Raw genomic sequence first — 22,316 nt, forward strand, 5'->3', positions numbered from 1 at the left:
TTTTTCTAGTAAGATTGGATATTTCTACTTTCCATATATATACCAAAATTGCCATACTTTTATTGGAAATAACCACCCGATAAATACTTTTCTTTGAACGTAGCTTTAAAATCTTATTTCGAAATATACTTACTATTGCACACATATGGTATTCTCCAATACCTCAATATAATAACATACGTCAGAGCCTCCCAATATGGCTGAGGTAAAGTAACAATCGAAAAACTTATCTCTAGACCAAGAGCAACCAAAATAATAAAATAATCACATATCTAAAATAAAATAAAACATTTAGCATATTAAGCCTAGTACACGTACGCTGGCGGTTATAGTCTTGAGTAACAAGTAATCGCGATATTGAGCCGCGGCTCTGGGGTAGTTCAGACACTATTTAAATGACTAGATCCCCTTAATTTGGGTCAAAAATTGGCGACTTCATTGGATTTTATATATATGGATTTTATTTTTGTACCATGACCATCAAGTCATTGCCTTTGTTGAAATATAACCGATGCTGGGTTCTGGAGCTTAAACTATTATATAACAGTAGTAAACACCGTACGGGTTGATAATGTGTAAAACACAAATAGCAAACTAATCATTTATTCAAACGGGTTCTTACCTGTATTGGTGATATACAAAACGGTTTCCCTCGAGATATGATTTTCAATGTAATCTGTAGAAAAAAGAATAATGGGGCTATCAGCTCGACAGAAAGCAACCAGATAAATGTTTCTGGGCATCACTAATCGATACCATACACGTACATAAATCAGAACTATAAAACAAAAGTAAGTAACGCAGACTTGACCAATAAAACCATTTTTTTCTGGAATGTCTTATAAATAAAAAATATCTGATGTTTTATTTAATGTGGTATAACGCCATAATGCTTATATGAAGATAAAACTGAGCCGCGGTGGTTCAGTGAGTTAGGTAAGAAAATTCACCCAGATTTTCCAGCGTGATTTCCCCTTGTCAGGGAAGCAGGGTGGGGGACCTGGCAAGGAAAACGTCTAGTCGTTCCGTGTACACGTTGGTCACAATTTTCATCATAACACACTGTATGGCGTACGCCAGTCTTCACTAGCCCAGTTGGTGCAGAAAAGTAGGACGTTAAACCCCATTTCATTATATTTATAAAAATAAAAGTTCAAATGCATAATTGTACCTCAATAAGAAATAATGCTGCAATAACAAGGCTGATATAATGAAAGACACTGCTGGCGAGGACTAAATTTGTGGACAAATTATCTCCTTCCGTTTGAATAGAATCACTCTTGCTTCCACCATCTGTTTGATCGGTTGGTTGGACCGTAGTTACGTTGTGACCAGTGATCTCCACCCTTCCATTGGAATTTGGCGGTTCTAGATACAAATTATGAAAATAATTACTATTTTCCATATTATATATACATATACCTTAGAAAAGAGATATAAAAATACCACATCCTTATTATTAGACTCAAGATCATCCTACCAATCAAAACGTTCAATACAGGAAATTCAATCAAAAACTTTGAATGCTTGGATTATCCTGAAATCCAAAGATATTACACAAAATCGCCACTTGACAAACTCGTTTACTGAAATTTAGGCACAATAAACGTCATTATAACAGTTTTGTATTCCAGCGATCACCCAAACATTTAGCCATTTTACAGTTTATGATAATCAAATCATTCAATCATTCATCAAATTTACTGCGATACCACGTAATGGAGCCCAAATTTCAAACTTTTGTCGAAGGTCAGTACTCGCTTCATCACCTTCGGTCATTAACCCCCTGGTGTGGTGCTAGAATATGAACTTCTAGTGCAGTGATTCTAAACCAGTGTGTCGCGGCACACAGGTGTGTCGCAAGATCTTTCTAAGTGTGCCGCGAAATTTTGAACGGCACACTAAGAAAATGCGAAAATCCACGTGATCCCAATTCAGTATTCACTGGTGTCTACTGGTAAGTTCATAGCTGTGTTTTTCTTTATTTAGTTTGAGTCATTCTATGTTTCTATGACTAGTTTCTGTCTACGGCTGTATGCCGTATATGACTTGCCATAATTTTATTTTGCAAAATTCAAATATTTTTCATATATATTTAGTCAGGTGTGCCGCTATTTTTTCATGTGTTCCAAGGTGTGCCATTGGCAGAAAAGGTTGAGAACCACTGTTTTAGTTAATTGTAGTTAATTCCATGGTCCGTCTGTTTTGGTTTTGGTGACAAATGACTCAATACGCAGTATAACCATAAAACTGGCCGATCATTACGACAAAAGTTTGTTGTTGGACCTAATGTATAAAATATAAAAATAAAGATGTTCCTGTCTATAAAAATAAGATTGTAACGGTCAGACTTAGGGAGTTATCTGCGCTGTTACCAATGAACTATATGAGTATTTATTTGATATCTTATATTACTTATTTGGCATCCTTTTGGGCATCAGAAGCCAATGTGGCTCCGCCAGTAATGCGCTGGCTCACTAACTAGGATGTCCGGCATTCGATCCCGGCGATATTTTCCATCTTGGTTTACCGTGTCAATTGGTGTAACCGGAGGGCCTGTCAAAGAACGGTGTCTGGTCGTAAGTTCGGATCTGACGAAAAACCGGGGATGGGTGTATACTTTGGCATGCACGTAAAAAAATCCTTGACAGTTGGAATTCATTGCGCATTCCCGTCTTTATTAGCCCAGTTGATACTAATGATACAGAACAGTACGACGTTATAAACAACATTTCATTTGGTTATCGAACATATAGCAGCCCCACCAACGAAGGCTGATTAATTTTGTTAGAAGGGGGATATACAAAAAAATCTAACTAATAAACGCACCATCACATTGAAATTTTTGGTTACAACTATATGGTATTTTTTTATATGAATAAATTGGCTCTTGGTAACATTAATCTAAGCTATTTTTAAAATATTATACCTTGTATGATTTTGAGTCCTATAAGTAATTCTCCTGTAATGGCTAGGACGGATATAGTTGTTAATGTTATAACTGATGATTCTATACATACACCATATAGACTGGACTCCAGTTTGTCCATACAGTTACGTCTGAAAATATATAAAAAATAAGAATTAATCAGATTTTTCTGCAGTGTTATTGTAAGAATCCCCAAGGTTACCATCGAGCTCAAATATCAAACGATGATATTTGAATTACACTTGAATTCTGGTACCAAACCTTCATATTGTGAAGCATTATTTTCTGTATTGGATAAGGGGCTCGTTGTGGATTAAGAATTTTGGCTTATAGGAGAGAGAGAGAGAGAGAGGGGGGGGGGAGTTTAACGTCCACTCAAAACAAACTAGGTCATTGTGGTACTAACATACGGTACAATTTTATTTCAATAAATTGTTTGTGCGTAGGGGTTGGGGTAAACCGGAGAAAACCGACGAGGTTGGACAGGTGACCCTACTCTTTGTCTTGTACAGGATGGGTGGAAACCACGCCACTTGAGTCAATAACATTGGGGCTACCTTATAATCTAAAGCTAGACTACTTGACCATCCAAATCCTAGGTTATAAGTTAATAACTAAACAGATGGTGCATGGCCTTTTTAATATCGCCTTTTTCATAAACCTAAACTGATTATTCTACTACGACTCTAGTTTAATTTCATTACAAAACAAATGATCCTTGTTCTCGATGGAAAGATAATATCTATATCTCAAACTCCCACATTTTGATTAGTTAACTTCCTGTTGATAGTATAAAATCGATCTGTTTTCTCACAATAAAAATCAATTGATCGTCATCCAAATGACTTTAGTAGAAATAGTTTATGCATGGTTGACTGTTGTGAAAAAGATAATCGATAACCATTGATGTATTAGGTATGTTCTGATAATTATCGACGACCTCCCACGATAGGTTGTCTACAGGACCAAGACAAAGTTAACTTATTGTGTATTATTGTTTACATCACAAACATTTTACACATCAAAGGTTATCTATGTCATCGTTCTGAAACTTTTAAGAGATGAATATATAGTTACGGTGCATGCTGGTTACGGTGTATGTTATGAACTGAAAGCTGCGTACCCGCATACTGCTTGTCTTTTTTCTGACTTCGAATGTTATGTTAGACATTTATTCACATAAAAAGCCCATCATCAACTCTCTGGGTCATCGGATGGCTGGAATATCCAATGGGTTAGATCGCCCGTGTCATATAAACGCTTTACGTTAAAATGGACGCCTCTCAATAAAATGACTGACAATCGAGACTTCGTTTATTAGCATTACAATGGTACTTGAAAATCGACTATTTCGTGTCAACACTTCAAACACCCATAACTTCGATCAGAATAAAGTAATTTGTATTAGACGGTATAATTAACACGTAGGGCTGTCTTACTTGGGAAGTAGGATGTTGTCTCGCTAACATGGAGGTTCCCGCGTGTGGTTTCCTCTTGTCAGTGGTGCAGGGCAGAGGGTCTGGCAAGGAACAGCGTCTGGTCGTTCGAGTGGGTCGAAAAATCGACGACCTGTGTACACATCGGCGTTCTCGTAAAATAATTCGTGACAGTTCGAAATAAGAGTAGGTCGTGACGACGCTGTCCGGGCTGTCCCATAGCACACTGCATGGCGTATACCCTTCTCTATTGGCCCGGATGAAGCAGAAAGGTAAAACGGTAACCAATTATCTTTCTGCTTACAAAAAGCAGATGTTATATATTATATATTATTTATCTATCTGAAAGGCTACCAATACTTACTGAGCGGTAATCTGTAGAGTTTGGCGATGTTTCATTATTGTCATATTGATGAATATTAATTAAATCACTGTTAATTACACAATCGATTTCACTTTCTATATTTAATGATTAGGCCATCATATCACTGTCACAATTCTTGATACTTGACAGATTCCAGATTTGAAAATAACAACAATGATTGATATTGATTTTTGTTTGCAGACATAACACTTTCACATATTAACATAATAACACAAGTTTACACGAAATAACTACCCTCTGAATATATACGCGTCTCTTGATTAACTTTATATGTAGATATTAAAATAGGCTCGTATTTCATGTAACGCCCATGATAAAGTCAACTTACAACATGTAATATATATATCTATAAAGATGGCAACTTATATTTATATATGGCTTGTATTGTTGACATTACTTAAGTTTAGCGGCACGTTTATTATTTATATCTTCAAAATCGGATTATAATTGTATGTATAATATTTCTAGACGCTCTGCGGTGAACCATTGTCCGATGTATTCATTTCACTTTTATCTAACCTATTTCCATTTTTAAATTGTCACATTTGCTGTCTCCCGATAATTATATTTCGTGTTTAATTGGCCTTAGACGGGTGCTAACTGATTAAAACATGTCCACTGCAATTTCAGATCCCTGAAAGTAAAGCGGATGGCAGAAATCACACAAACCTGTCATCTGTTTGTGATACAATTTCCGCCAACACGATTTTCCGTTTATGAATCCATAAAAATCACACCATTACAATGAACACTACATAGTTAAGTGTATATATATATATATAATTTCAAAATGAACATATTTCTACCGTAAGAAATATCTCTATAAAAATAGTACCAGCTAAATTGCGGAAGTATATAAACACGACTTGGTAATTTTCTCATAAGTTATATAAAGCTAATTTCTACCTATCTCTGGGTTTTGGTGCACTTGGGTACTTTACGATAATTAATGTTTAATTATAGACACGCCTTTCTATATGTATAATGTGATTACCATAAGAAAGGTAATGTTCATATTGTTATGTATTGTATCATCAGAATTTAATAGTAAAGTTATGGATCACACCATGGTACATGTAACCCTCAAGACTGCTTAATCATGAAACACTATTATCCCAAACTTTATTATGGGTTTTTGGTGGATTGATGTGTTACTTCCGGTAAATAAACAGGCATATTGTGCGGTATAGACAAAGCGTTCAAATCTATAACATGGTGAGTGCTCCAATATGTAACTCGTCAATATCCTTTCGCTATTCAATTCAGTGTTTAGGTGAAATCCATGGATTTTCTTCTTTATTGTTAATACGCAAACAATTAACCATTGTGAAGTTCTAGACAAAACACAAGTAATGGCCATACATTAGATACAAAAATATGTCTCCATGCTGTAAACTATATACTTGTAGTGTCCAAATAGAAATTTTACATACAACATACGGTGAATGGTGAATAATGAAGATCGTGGTAATACAAAGTCAATTCTGATTTCATTTGCAAATGATATAAAATCAGGCAACTCGTATCCAGAAAAAATTGTCTACGATATCACCTTAGGTGGAAGTGGACGTAAAACACCAGAAACGAACGAACGAACGATCCAGAAATTCACAAGATTAGAAGTAATAAATAAGAAATGTGATCTCCTCTACAAGCAATAAATTCTTCATTGATTAGCTTTAATATCAATCTAGCTGTGTAATGATGGACAACTGGAATCAACACTGAACTTCAGCAATGTTCTCTTTTATTGTCCTTCTGCGTTCGTCTTTTAAGGTAAATAATGTAATGCGTACATCACCGACCACACTCACCAAAGTGTTGAGTAAGCTGATATCAATGATATTTTACCCAAGAATACCATTATAAGCACAGGTGGTTGTTACTCTTGAAAAATGTCAAAATGGTGGTTTGTGAAATACGTCATCAAATAAGCGACTGTATATATATATATCACCAAGAGAAACTAATTACACCTAGCGACATAGTATAGATTACTATATTGGAGAGCAATATTATGCTCTATATTTTTCATGGAAACCAAGGAACTGAAAAGCTCTCTCCGACTCATCATTGCCTTTGAAAGGTAAATAATATAGTAATTGAATTTTATTATATTATTTTTTTTCAGATTGTTCAGTTAACCTAAGCCTAGTGACAATGTATATCAGATATTCCGGAAAGAGTATGTATATTTTACCATGTGTACACCTGGGGCTAATATCAGCCATGGCTTAATCCTCGTATTTTTTAGTTATAATGAAGATAATGCTTAGTAAATGTCAATTCGGTATGTGTATCCCCCCCCCCCCCAACCCATCTCGTCCACACCCGCCATTTCCCATTTGGTATGCTATACCTCTTATGTCATGCTGACATAAGAGTAAGGCCACACATATACCTGTATTTGTAATGGCATGGAAGAATCGTACGACATTGCTATTGATTAGTGTGTCGAGTAAGTTGTTAGATTTTATACTGGTTGCCAACAAAACACATTACGCAACATGATGTTCTTAGACAGTACTATCATTGTAAGTCGATTTCGTCAAAATTCCGGCAAATTATAATGCCCCATGCATCGCAAATCTTAACACTCAAAAGCTCTTAGAGCGACTATGTCACTGGTACTGTTAAAGGTCATCCTGGAGTGAACAAAGTTCTGAAGTAGATAATACTTAAATAAACTGAATTAAACAGACACAACGGAATGCACATATCATTCTTTTAATCTGTGTGTTGTCTGGTAGAAATAAACAAAAAGACAGGGTTTTACGAAGCGTGAAATGAAATGAAATGGGGTTTAACGTCCTACTGTTCTGTGTTTTACGAAGCGAAAAGTATTGATTTGTTTCCATAATCGCTTCAAAATTTTTAATGACTAACAGATCGTTGGAAGCTGTGTAAGAAATGGGGAAGGGGAATCTTTTGAGTGAAATATATACCTTAAATTTTGTGGGGGGCTTAGTTCAAGTACACGAATATCTGCAAATGATGAGAAAGAATTCCGTAGAAATGCCTTGACACGACACAAGTATTTTATAATGAATGCATGATTGGCGACACACATGGTGTGATTTTCATTTTCTTTTGGTACAGACACGGTCCTGGTATGTAATAAATGACAGTTATCTACTTGTTACACTAGTACGAACTAGGTCTTTTGTTGCTAGGAATGTGCCAATAAGGGGAACAGCAACGGGGACTATTTAGTATAGTAAAACCTACATCCTTACAATGTGGCGACAGTGGCTTAATTGTTCGTCGTTTTGGCGGCGAGGCGTTCTATTACATCTGTTACTCTAATTAACAGTGATCAAATATCGACCTGGGCGTTTGGGTTTTTTCATATTCAGCACACATTTATCTAATTATATAACTTGTATCGGCTCATGTCCGGAAATGGGTTTTTAATGTAATTCCGACTTGCGTTCCGAGCCCTTACAGCCGTATCCAAAGCAATCATTTCAAAGATTACGGTTACACTTTTGTACCCATCACAGCTAATATACTAATGTATAGGTTTGATTGTCATTCTGATTAAAATACAGATCTATATTTCGTTTCGTTTTTTCTATACTTTCGATGGTATCTATAACACCAAGATCTGGCCGGTTCTATTGAAAGGTCGCGTCAGAGGTCATGCGAGCGGCTTTTGACCCATGACGTCAGACATGTGATTAATCAATCGGCGTTAAAGGACAATATTGGTGCCAGTCATTATCACATATGTGATAGAGCTGGTTAAACACATTCCAAATATAATTTTAACACAGAGATCATTGCTACGATAGCTGAGTAATACAGGTTTCCTGAATCGGAAGTGACGAACGCCAAAGGAAAACACGAGTCATATCTCTATATAACTGACTGATGTGACGAGTGATAACAGATACACGGCCGAATTTCTGCTCACTAATAATTCCTTCGAAGACCAAAAGTTGTTGTGTGAGACTGGGAGAGGATATCTGACAATTCATAAAAAGAATTGACTGCCACTAGATAAGAGAACACGAAAGAAAAACAGAAAAAGTCCGTGCATTACCATATTTTTATAAGGTATAGAATGAATAAAAACAAGGGAATATACGGACTATTTCTATTTTTCTCATGTTCTCTTATCTAATGACATTCAATTACTTTATTGAATTGTCAGGTATCCCCTTACAGTCCCATATAGCAACTTTTGGTCTTAGAAGGAATTATTAGTGAGCAGAAATTCGGCCGTGTATCCGTTATCACTCGTCACATCAGTCAGTTATATAGAGATATGACTATTGTTATCTCCACGCCTTCACCAGTATCACACACCATTTATTAGTGTCTCTACGCCCTACACCAATTATTGATATCTCTACGCCCTCACCAGTATCACCAACCTCTTACTGGTATCTCTACGCCCTCACTATATCCTAAGCATTTACTGATATATCCACGCCCTCCCCAGGACCCCCAACCTTGTACTGGTATATCTACTACCTCACGATTACTTGTATCCCCACGCTCTCACCAGTATCCCCGACCATTTACTGGGATCTCTAACTCACTCACAAGACACACAGTCAACTTCATGGCTTAAATCTCCCACGATAAACATTAATTCTCAACCACACCGGATGATAACAAACGACCTCTACAATTAATGACCGGAATAATAATGTCGAATTTCAATTTAAATCAAAGTTTTAATATGGATTATATACCAGTATTAATCAATTTCTGGAAGTAGTTTTATTTTTCCAATAAAGTCTTCTTTAACTTGGCCGTCAACACAATTTGAATTTAAATGTAAATATTGATTATTTGACAAGGTCAAGAAATCTATTGTTAATCTGGACTAATGTAAACAAATGTTGTTTGTTTGCGTAAATATGTGACTTTAACCTCTTTATTAATTAAACTTAATGGTACTTTAGTAAACAAACTCTTTCGTCTTTTTTTTCTAGCTGAATCTATAGTTAGTTCGATTTAAACGATTATCAGTCTACATACAGAGGCTGTCTGATTGCTAGAAATATTATATATATTTCGATATACCCATATCAGATAAAAACAGAACCTTATTAAAGAAATCTCATTTTAAAAAAGGAATGCTTCTTATAACACCAGTTCCCGCTTCAGGAATTAGGTAGCAAATATATTTTGTACAATAAAGCAGTTCATTCTGAAATTTAATCACATTTCTCTTTCAGAGATTTTTTATGAGAAACAAAAGCACAGCAGGCGGCAAATATGTGCAGACGGATTTATTCACTTCACGTGTTAAAATCAATACTTAAATCAAACAAGTTCTTGAATTACAATGTTTTCCGTCTTTTCTTGAGGAAATAATTTTATATTGAATCAATAACATCAAGATTGACATTTCTTGGCCAAATGTGTAAGTCGTACTTGTCCCCCTTTTTTGAAAAAAGGAGATGCCAAACGTGCCTCATGTCATTCAGAGCATCAGTATACATGTCAACAAAAAAGCGCCTATCACCTAGGCTACATTCACCAACAGTCTTGTTCTGGGCCCTTATTCACGAAAACTTAAACTAAGATACAATCGAAATTTTAAGAAATACTAAAATTCGATTGGCTGACCAGTAAAATCAATTTGCATATATCCAATGAAGTTGCAGTATTTCTTAAAATTTCGATTGTAACTTAGTTTAAGTTTTTGTGAATAAGGGCCCTGAGCTTATTGGTAGTAAATATTTCCTCGTTCGTTCTATAAAGTCACAGTTAACTCGGCTGGTTCTACCACCAGTTTGTAAATTTCTTTTGAGAGATACGCTTTAATCTTGCAATTTTGAAGGTAACAACACTAGCTGATTGAGATTGTTTGAAAGAAACTGTATTTTGGGAACACACTCAAAGTTTATCCGAGAACTGATGTGACTGATAAGTTACGTGGCAAAGATATTAATTTCTTTTCGATTTGTCGAAACGATTTTGTAGAAGGCCAGTAAGAAGTCTATTACGATAATCAAGGCGGGGTGAAGTCAATGATTGCTGGACAGCTACAGCCGAATCCTTGGTGAGAACATGGAACTGGTGTTTTTCAGGTGACAGTAGCAATTTCTAATCAGATCGTCACCTTGTGTGATGGTCAGACCACTATTCAATAATGAACCTAAATATTTTACAACAGATGTTGGCTGAAATTCAATATATCCCATGTCCAATTTAAGTTTTGCAAGGTTTGGACCAAAACGGATAACTTCAGTTTTATCCTCATTTAGGTTTTTTTTTTTTTTTTTTTTTTTAAATCTATCTTAACGATACTTATAGATATTTTTGTAAGCACCTCAGTTTGAGCTGATCCAGGAACAAAAAATCTAAAGGCTAAGTATCGTTAGCATAAAGATGGTGTCTTGGTGACAAACAGAATTTTGATTTAGAAGACCACCAAGCTGCTTTGTATACATGGTAAATAAAACTAGTCTTAAAACGGAACTTTCAGGAGCACAACACACTAGAGGAACACATTCTGAAAGATCTAATAATATCATCTTGGGTTCTACAAACTGACTGAAATTCATAAAACAAGATGTTCTTCTCAAGATGATTAAATAACCTTGTTTTGTCTGCTCGTTTCAGGATCTTGGAAAAAATGGCAGATTGAAATATTTGGATCAGGGTTCGTTTTTTTTTTCACTAAAGATTTTACAACAGGGAACATTCCAGTAAGAAGAATATTATACAGGTCACAATTCTATGGAATACAATTACTGCTTACTACTGAGCGACGTTTCGATTAGGCTTCTCTAGTCATTATCAAGCTATGATAAAAAAAAATGAAAATATGACAGGACAATATATACATGTACACAACAATAATTAGTTAATGCTGACAAACCAGAGATCTCCCTTAGTGGCGGTTACCAGTAGAGCGTCCATATATATTAATGGTCGAATATTTGGAATTGATGTTGGTATTGATGATTTGACAAGGTTCTGAATGTCACGATCGGTAAAAGGCTTGAAAGATCCCACCAAAGTAACGGAATAACCGGGGTTATTAAATGAAAGGCTAAGTTATCCTAATTTTTTAGAGACGTTTAGTAACTGGATAAAGCAATAATCAGCTACTAATTTATTTGGGCGATGTTTCGAAGAGTATTTTCTGATAACGTTGAAACAATGCACTGCCAAGTTTTTTTATCCTTATTCTGATCGGAGCCCATTGCCAAAGAGCTATAGTTTAAACATGCATTATGCAAGAGCTAACCCGGCCTATCGCAGGTCTTTCTTTAGGTCTGAAATGTTTTCTAGAGTATTAATTAGACATTAATTAACTGATCCAGGCCTTAGTCAACTCTCGATGGCATCAGATTTCTCCGATATTAAATAGATTAGAATGGTTCAGTGATACTTTTATTTAATCAAATATGGAGGACCGAGACTTAGCTTCGATCAACCAGTACGGTGGTTGAAATTATTGCACACGTCTGTCAAACCTTCAAAGGCTAATATCTTCGCTTGCAGTAGAGTAATTTGAATGAGATTTTCAAATTATTCATTTTACATCATCTACTTTCGAACTATTATAGCAAGAATGGCTAGTTCTTTATTTAAATCTTTCATAATGTATCTTTAATCGAGGTAACTTTCTAACTCTATGACACGGTTATCTAGGCAATATCTATTTTCAAGTCTGGCTAGCGCAATTGGTGCGAGGTTTATACTATTTAAATCTTTTGTCAATAATTGCTAAAAGAGGTGATATTTTTTCAAACCAAATATACAGTGTAACGGGATATATAAACTATTGTTATTCAGTTTACTTTCGATTCTGAATACAACCGTAAAATATCTCAAGGTGACCAAGTTCGACAATAGCCCTTAAATTAAATATTTGTCAATGCCGTTTTCTGCAGAAGTATGTATATTTTTCATATCAACTTTTAGTTTTTAATGCAAAACCACCTATTTGTTCATAAGTATAGGTGTGAATATCGTTTTCAGCTAAATTCACTCACATAAATACACAGAGATTAGCAGAGGACTGGGCGGGTAGGCAGGGTAGAAACTGGAACCGATAATTTCGTTGTCGAAATCTGTGGATAGACAAATGAAATTGGGTTTGCAGTATATAAGTCAACATATATGAATATCATGCAGCCTAAAGTATCCCACATCAAAGTGCCCTGTCATTCGTAAAACAACCCACGTCCATCATAAAATAACGTTTATCATCCATAAAGAATCGACCCCCTCCAAAACAACTACCTCTTCCATAAAACAGCACCGTCCTTCATCACAACACAGCACGGTGCTCTAGAATCCCTGTCGTAAATGAACTTTCGTCCCCTCACTACAGCTATCATCCTCTATCACATACCACGTCTTTCATAAACTGTATACTAGTATCGATTACATATTGCAATTTACCAACCAGTGAGATGATTTTAACTGTTAAACTAGTACGCACTGAATACATATTGTTGCTAACAGTGTTCATGTTCAGTTCTTCAGGACTTAATCCCTCAGCCAATTATCAGTGGATAGTACGTCATGGCTCAGATATGTCAAATCGATTCTAGCATGTCCCATAGAACCAAAATTTCCTGGCACTGCCTCTCCACCTCCTTAAGTGCCCTACGTTTGACCTGCCTACCCTACTTCGGAGCCCCCAAGAGATTAGTTCAGAAAGAAATACCTGATGATCTTTATTCTGTTTGTTCATTTTTGTTTTTGTGACATCACACGCACAAATCCATAAATTCGCGTCAAAAACTGAATGATTATATCAATAAAATATTAATAAAATGAAGGGCCTTGTTGAAAGACACATTATACTGCATACAGTCAGTTGTGTGTACTAGTGTTTCGTTAATCTTAACGGGCGGCCAAACATTCCCGTGGCTTTTCTTGCAAATACTTCGTCTGTGTTTCTGTTTACTTGGACGTCGTAAGTTCAGCGTTTAGTAGGAGATAAGCGAGACAAAAGACCAAAAGGAGATGAGCCCGCAAATATCTTAAACCGGTAAAAAGACACATTGTTGATATGTTCACGATGTCCATGGCTACAAGTTGCCTATTCTTATCTCTCAGAGTTACAACACAAAACACCAAATTCCCACCATATCAAAGTTATTTGCTGTAGTTGTTTTACTTCTCGTCTTGTTCTTTAAACGAATGTCGTCCTGTAGTAAATTTTATTTTCTGTCTGTTTATTTTTTAATGGAACCTAACGTTTATGAATATCATAATTTGGTAAATCTTAAGGAGTAATTTGATATCACAAGTCCAGATATAATTGTGAACCCACATTAAGGCCACATACATCCATTGTCCCTTTTTCAAAGATTATGTTTCATGCAAATGTTTGAGTGTCATATAGTTTTTGTTTTCATCGGCAGAAATTATTCAGCGAGAGTAATTCTCTAGAAATTGTTAAACCTGGCTCAAACTTTCATTAGGACATCAAAGAGAGAGAGGGAGAGAGAGAGGGAAATTGGGTTTATCGTCCACTCGACACAAACTGTGTCATTTCGGGACTAACACATGGTGAGCTGGCCTGACAAAATATTGTATCCACCTAATGTTGTATTATCTTGTTCACAAACCTTACAAAAGGGTCAAAACGTAAACCGGGAGGTAACCCTGTGATTTGGGATCAACAAATTCAGAATGTTAACAAACATTTTTCTATAATACAGCGAAGCATTCATAAAACCCTCTGGAGATTCTATTGTCGACTGTGGACGTCGTCGTTGCATTTTCTGTGAATTTATGTTTTATTACCGACAACATTCGAAAACAAAATTATTTTGAACTAACAAATTTTAATTTCTTATCTATTAACGATGAAGACATGCATAATATTCCACGTAATACTACCGAACATGTGCTGTACAAGACCATTATAATTATTATGCCTCTGGTAACATAACATTACACGATTAATTACATAATATTTATGACCATATATTGAACCGTTAAAGGAACGCCAAAGACATGGGCCTCGAAGTCTTTCAAATACCCCCCACCCCAGCAAAAATTAATTAAAGACCATTATGAAGATATTTCTGCAATTTTCTAATCTCAATCACAAATAAAATTAAAAAGGTGAGATTTTAACAGCAAGATACTAACAGGGGGAATTTTAATTCACAATTTGAACTAGGTATTAACAGATGAATGCTAAAGAGTCGGTATAAAAGCTGGTTAAGGGTGATAAGTCGGGTTAGGTGTTAAATAGTTAGACTGTGGAATATAGTAGATACTGGTATAAACAGTACAAAACCTTTACAATAGGTCAAATATCCATTTATCCCATGTTACATTTACATATAGTTTGTTAAATGGACATCACAAGCGGAACAAGATTAACACTTCTGGTCCTCTAACACTTCAGATTGTCATATTGACAGTTCAGTTCAAGGAGCAAGACTTTCTTGACAAAAAAAAATCTTCGAATAAATATCGAGCAAAATAGATCGGGTTAGGTTACGATTTTGTTAAAAATAACATAAAAGACGAATTGTTCCTTATACGACGTATCACAAAGAAAGTGTGACAATGAAACAAAAGATACTCTTAATGAAATATTAAAAGTACTTTAGTTGAAAGTAATCCGAAATTTGGAGACCCTCTCTATACAAACTACATTTACAATAATTCACAAAAGAAAAATGAAGATTCTATACAAGCAGTAATTTTAGAGATCAAAATATCAAGACCTTTATCATTTCACACAAATTAAAAATTTACAGAACTGTGAATTAATGAAACAAAACTTTAGTAATGTTGTGTACAATATGACCAAAAAGCCGTGCCTATTGTTCGCGATATCACTACCGTGGAAACAGACGCTAATTAATTATCAGCTGTTTAGTTAGCTGTTTACTAATGTAAAATCATGTTTCATAGATCTTAAATCTGGGAAAAAAGACTTTTACTCTGCAATTTATTACAGATACCACAATATCATAATACATCATATTTTTTTTATAAATAAAAAGAAACTATAAATAAATTAGTAAAACTTACAATTTCAACAGTCGACGTAACGCCTGTTTTGGCCATAAACAGAATAAAAGTGTTAAGTATTGTCTGGGTCTTGAGGATAAAATACTAGTAGGCATTGTACTGAGCGAAATTCTAAACAGCACGACAGATGGACAGAAAATATTGTCAACACGAATCTGTCAGTTTTTGTTTAATACGCTTCAATAGACGTTCTGTTCGCTAGCACCCTCCCTATCCTGGCTACCAAGCCTTAACAAAGGAACGTTTTCATGGCGATTAATTAAATCATATTTGCCCTATCATGAGGGCTAATGTAGCCAGAACACGCTGATTAGAGCCGACAAGCGGAGGTATAATGCATCCCTGTACAAGTAGCCCCTAGCTAAATACGTTCAATGATACAGTGGTATACCACAGATTAAATTAATTCAATATGAAGACACAGCTGATCACAAACGGCATTTTCTCAAGAAAATGGCTAAATGATTTATGCATCTATTTATAATATTTTATGGTTGTTGTTTCTTATATGATTCATTTCTTTATCATCTGTCATATCTCATTTTATACAAGTTTCAGTATGAGAGAAAATATAAGAACAAACAAGACCAGTTTCAGTATGAGAGAAAATATAAGAACAAACAAGACCAGTTTTAGTCTATTTTGATGGAAAATAAAGTATATCAAATCATTAGTACTTTTATAGGGATTTAAAATTATTTTTGATTTTCGTTACCATAAGAGTCGGAACAGCTCATGGGGTTGTTATTGTGAAAGAGGGCCCTTTAATTCATTATGGTGGAAGTTTAAAGGGCTCATATAGAGACGAATGAAAACCTCGTTCACTTAACAATCGACTATGCTATCAGTGTCAGTCGTCTGTGCTTTATAGAGAAATCAAAACTATGTGATCAATAAACAGCCATAATAGGTCTTTTCAAGTATTGGGTTAAACAAAGTAGAGTTGACTTGTTGTAAATGTAGTTTCGAATCTGTTTTGAGTTAGCTCAAATAGACTGTACATATTTTTAGCAGTGTAACGATGGTGTTTTTTGGAATATTTATGAAAATAAATGGAAAAATCATATTAAATTTAGAGGATGATCCCAAATCAGGCTGAGTTAAGCAAATGTGGCTAAGGTGGTCCCTTAGTATTAAATTAAACACTGACTAGATATTGACTTAAATACACTTGACACCAACTCCACCCTGACTTAACACACTGTCCATTTTGAGTTAGCTCAAATAGACTGTACATTTAGACACTGATTTTTAGCAATGTAATGATGATGGTTTTGTAATTTTTATGAAAATAAATTGAAAAATCATGTTAAATTTAGAGGATGATCCCAAATCAGGTTTAAGTAAAACCAAATGTGGCTAAGGTGGTCCTTTAGTGTTAAATTCAATATTACTTAACATACTTGTGACACCAAGTTCACACTGACTTAACACTTGACACCAACTTCACACTGACTTAAGCCACTTGACACCAACTCTACACTGACTTAAAGATACATTAGTTAAGACCTCAATCTGCCTATTGCAAGTCTTTCTTTAGGCTTCAGATCTTATAGAAATTATTAATTAGACCTTTATTTGCATGACAAGCTCAAAATCAACTCTGTAGACCCTCGGATGGCTTGGATATAGCTTGGATTTAAACAGTCGTCCATTTAATAATTAAATCAATAAATGTCTGGCCAAGCTAACGTTTATTGTTAGTCAATGACGTCACTACCGGAGACTGTCGATGAAAAGCCTGCCAATCGAGGGTACTGCAGCCATTGAGAATGTTACTTGATAATCGAGAATATGTGGGGATTATCGTCTGTCAATCAAACGATCGGCAATTCTCGGAGACGGTACTTAGACAGTTGATGCCTATTTCTAGTCCAAACTTCAAGCAGTGACAACTCCGTTCAGAATAATGTAATTTAACTGAAATGTACAACATTTTTTTTTATCATCTATTTTTGAATTATTATAGCAAGAATGGCCAACTCTTTATAAAACTCTTAACTAATGTATCTGTAAGTCCATCATAATTTCCAATTGTACTATAACGCATGTATGTATACTTTTATTATCATACTTATTAAACATTAAAATTTTAATTCTGATTGTCCTATTCTGTCCCGTTCATTTATTTGTATCTTCATGTTGATCTATTAGCATAGCTTAAAGTAAATTAGATAATAAAACATTTGCTAAATTTTGAACATAATGATATAGGATCAAGTTGAATAAAGAGGTCAACATAACAATAGGTAACCTATTATGATCATGAGATGATATCAATTAAAGTTAATAATCACGATATTATCAGCATAATGAGATACATTGATCTGATATGTAAGTGAAATCTACGCCTGTCATTTATATCAGATTGACACACACATTCCATAGCTCCAGTTAAATTCTACAATGTAGATTGGAAGTATTTGTCAAGATATAATTATGCTGTCCAGATATTTTTACGTAATCTCCACAGGGCTGTCGGTAATTTTTCACAGTTGATTAGCAGAACTGCTAATCAAAAAGTCCAATTTTGCCAAATTTGATTAGCAAATTTAAAAATTGATTAGCAGTTTTTCAGTTTCAACATAAAAACCTAAATAACAAGATATTACTTTAGTTCATAACAAATATGATTAGATTCCATTCTTACTATTCTTAGATTTTTTTAGCACTGCCACAAGTACTTGTGACAGTTTGTGAATGTGATGTAGACATTTAGTTAGGTCTTATGTCTGAATCCAATTCTTAACAGTGACTTCCAAGGCCCCAATCATTTTAATTGTTATTTTTTGTTACGTTAGAAATCTTCGTTAGAAAACGATTTCGTCTGGTTTTTATCGTGTATTGCTATTTTTGTTCAATCGGGCGCACCTCGATTAACTAGACACACGCGATATTTTACGGGAATTTTTACTTTGATTTATCATTTTACAATACGTTAACATATATTTATTTTTTTATATTTTATTTACAATACGTGGGGGATACACTGGCTTTATTTCTTTCAAAATGAATATAATATAATTACTTGATGTCTCGCAACGTGAGTGGTACTACTTGATTCCCTATTTCCGGTTTAATAGTCCCTATTCATAGAGTTATGTCCCTGTATTATATAGTACCGTATAATGAATTGTGTCTGGGTAGTTCGAGAAAAAAATGTCACACGGAGAATTCAGTTTTGTTTATAAAATTTTATTCAACATTTTATACACGTTGAAAGTGTTCAGAAAGCCTTCTAGTCTTCAAATGTGGATTATCCTTGTGTCAATATCCAAAATGACAGGCATATTAATGATTCACAGTAACTGCGAATCAAAAACTTTAAATTTTAATTTTTGATTAGCAACGGACAAAATATGTATCGCAAATTGCGCTGCGATACTGGTTGTCGGCAGCCCTGAATCTCCATACAAAACACAAATTATATACGACTTGAGTTTGTTAAGAACACCAGAAGAATTAAAACATTTACTGTTTGGCAGTGAAACAGCGACCACGGGTCATTGTTACATACGAAGCTAATCAAATTTGAAAAATGAACTCCCTTTTCCGTAGGAAAAATTCAATTATACCGAGAGAAAAATGTTCTATATTATTTTATCACATTATTTATGTAAAGACCTTGCGAAGCAAATCTATTGATTTATATCGATATACAAATAGTAAACAAATAATAATAACCCACTTATAAGAAACTGACCACATGCGAGCATAGCACGGAGAATGGTGAGATACACCGAGGAAGCAGATGTTAAACCATGGACCTTATAATTTATAATACATGTATTTATATATTATAAGGTCCATGGTTAAACTTAACCAGTCAGTCTTGAGATGCAGTTGAATAATTCTGTTCAGTTGAAATTGTGAATAAATGGTGAAAAAAGCTAATAAAGGTACTATCGATTTATATAGTAGCGTAAATGCCAAGTCCGCCGGTATGGAACATTCCAGACATAATTGTTTATAACTGATGGGAATTTCATGTAGGAAAACCAAATAAAGGTCTATAATGAAAATTTCTATTGGTTTTCAAAGTAATGTATTACTTTAAAGATTGGTTGCGGTGATAGACGTAATCCTTTATCTTCCGATATGAATATTTGATTCAATTTCAAAATCTGAAGCTAACGTCCCTTTAAGTAAATCCCCCTTTGATAGAAAATATAATGTTTTGTATACCTAATCCACCCCGAATTTTCCAGAAATGAAGACATCTTGAACCAATGTCGTCACGTAATTAATTATTACAACCAAAATGTGTTATGCATATATATTCATCAATAAAAACTCCATAAATTGTTTCATAAAAAAAAAACAACGCCCAACAAGAATGTTAATTATAACAGTGGTTGCAAAGTTCAGATTCAGACAGAAATCGAACAACTAAAAGTAATTAATCGATGCTATAAATATGTTATCGATATATGTGCCGGTATTTGGTATTCCGAGAAAGATTTAATGTGACAATATTACAATAAAAGATGTCGAGGTTCAGCCTCCTGTACACCAGTTGACAGAATGAAGAAAATCAATCTTCTTTAATTAGTAGAATAAAATCGACAGTAAAAGTATTGATTTTGATGGTCGTAGAATAGTTTATCGTATACATATATATGTAGGCTTGTCATATTGACATTCCACCCTCACTTCTTATTGTTTACGGACATGAAAGGTTCTCAACCAGCTCAGCTTGGCGGTAGTAACCTTTAACGGACACAACAGTTGATAATACAGGTTATTAAAGGATTGACTTTTATTATATAGAAATAATTCATGCCCTTGTTAAAAAAAACCTTAGCGCAATAAGGTGAATAAAATAATTTATTTATCAATGGAATTCAATATAGGCGATTTTTCTTTTCTTGAAATTCCTGGACGATGTACTATGCAAGTTTGGAAGAAGATTCGTAAAAGAATAGGTTCAGAAAGACACGACCAAAATGCCAGGATAGCCGGAAAGTGGTGTGTGGGTGGTGTGTGGGTGGTGGGTGGTGTGTGAGGTGGGGGGGGTGGCAAACAAATACAGAAAACATGTACAAAATTACAATGCGGTGGTGTAAAAGGTACCCGGACCACTCAGGCCAAAGAGCACACGGACCAAGACCAGTCGGACCAAAAAAAAAAGACCGCTCGGACCAACCTAAAAGATCACTTGGACCAACCTAAAAGCCCACTCGGACCAACCCTAAAGACCACTCGGACTAATCAGTTTATATTGAGATTAAATGAACATGAAAGGTTCTCAACCAGTTCAGCTCGGCGGTAGTAACCTTTATATAAGGCATACATTGTCCACGACATCGCAATGAGACATTGGCACATGAAAGGTCCAGGTGATAAACTGTGACATTGTCTGATCCCCTCACTTTCCAATTCGTTGTTACGGAACTCGCTACAGCAACAAAGCACGCTAGCTGGACAATAAACTTATAACGTTTGAATTCGACCTACGTACAGAAAAAGACAAAAGCTCAACAAATATCAATAAAGAGGTCATGATGAGGTAACTAGAGCAACAGAAATAACAAGAAAGAAGCTACAACCGAAGAATTCCGTTTTATCAACAAAGAAAGGAATTTACGTAAAGTAAAAAGGCAAAGCAATGAACACTGTTATGGATTTTGTAATTGATTTGACTTAACCCATGTAATGTTTGACAAGATGGCAGCTAGTGACAACTCCGTGTGAACCCTCTCATACATGTTAGGTTGTAGCAGGGAAAATTAAACATTACGCGACAATTAACATATAGTAACTATTGACGCTCCACTCTTAAATCCAGGACAAATAGACTTTTCGGGAAGTTAGGGTTTTAAATATGAACTTTTGTATATTTAAAATGACTATAGCAGCTCTTTTTTATTTGAACCTGCCCAATTACCGTAGAATAGAAGAAGGTTGTGTTGTTCAAGTTACAATAAAGCCTATATGGTTTGCACGAGACAGCGATTTGGGAGACATTTCTATATCACAGTTTATCAACAGCAGGATAATACCCACAAGTATATCTTTTAATATTTATAAATGAACGAAAATAATATAACACAAAACTGAGTTTAACTGAACTCCTTGAAGGTTGGCTTTCAGCATCGTTTTACGAAAAGCGAAGGCCTACTATACTTAGTAATTTTGATTTATCCCCATAATGAGATCAACTAAGTTATAAACTTCATTAAAATACAAGTAGATGGTTAATAAATACATAAATATTGTATAGACACTTGAATAGCGGGAGAACACACTGTCGCCGATTGTCTTTTCTTATGTGGGAGTGATGGAATGGGGTGTAATATATCATCAACATGTAACTTTAGTCATTTTGAGACAAACATATTATGATCATTCTTATTTTTATTAGTGTAAATGCAAAGTAATTGAATTTTGCCCAGATAGCGACTTTTCTGTCTCCTCTTTTTCGATTTGCATACTGAATGGTATGGTCATTGCCATGATGTACTGCCTGATATGGTCATTGCAATGATGTTCTGTCGGGTATTGTCGGTGTACTGCCTGGTATGGTCATTGCTATGATGTACTGACTGGTATGGTCATCAATATGATGTACTGTCTGGTATGG

At 34.9% G+C, this 22,316-nt stretch overlaps 1 protein-coding gene across 2 annotated transcripts in view; it reads right to left on the reverse strand.

The window, feature by feature from the left end:
• Window positions 1-22,316, reverse strand: part of LOC126817609 (transmembrane protein 266) — a 35,734-nt gene that overhangs the window by 8,599 nt on the left and 4,819 nt on the right. The window contains exons 1-5 of one of the 2 annotated variants that reach the window (XM_050544697.2): window positions 4,730-4,981; window positions 2,930-3,060; window positions 1,172-1,368; window positions 623-676; window positions 134-272 (exon numbers count right to left, since the gene is read on the reverse strand). In XM_050544697.2, coding sequence (XP_050400654.1) covers window positions 134-272; window positions 623-676; window positions 1,172-1,368; window positions 2,930-3,060; window positions 4,730-4,773 — 565 coding nt within the window. In that variant the 5' untranslated portion in view covers window positions 4,774-4,981. Of the gene's footprint in view, window positions 1-133; window positions 273-622; window positions 677-1,171; window positions 1,369-2,929; window positions 3,061-4,729; window positions 4,982-22,316 lie in introns of those variants that run through there. The other variant, XM_050544698.2, reaches the window with a different exon arrangement.

This window comes from Patella vulgata, chromosome 4, assembly GCF_932274485.2.
Source record: "Patella vulgata chromosome 4, xgPatVulg1.2, whole genome shotgun sequence".
In the NCBI taxonomy this organism is placed as follows: Eukaryota; Metazoa; Mollusca; class Gastropoda; family Patellidae; genus Patella; species Patella vulgata.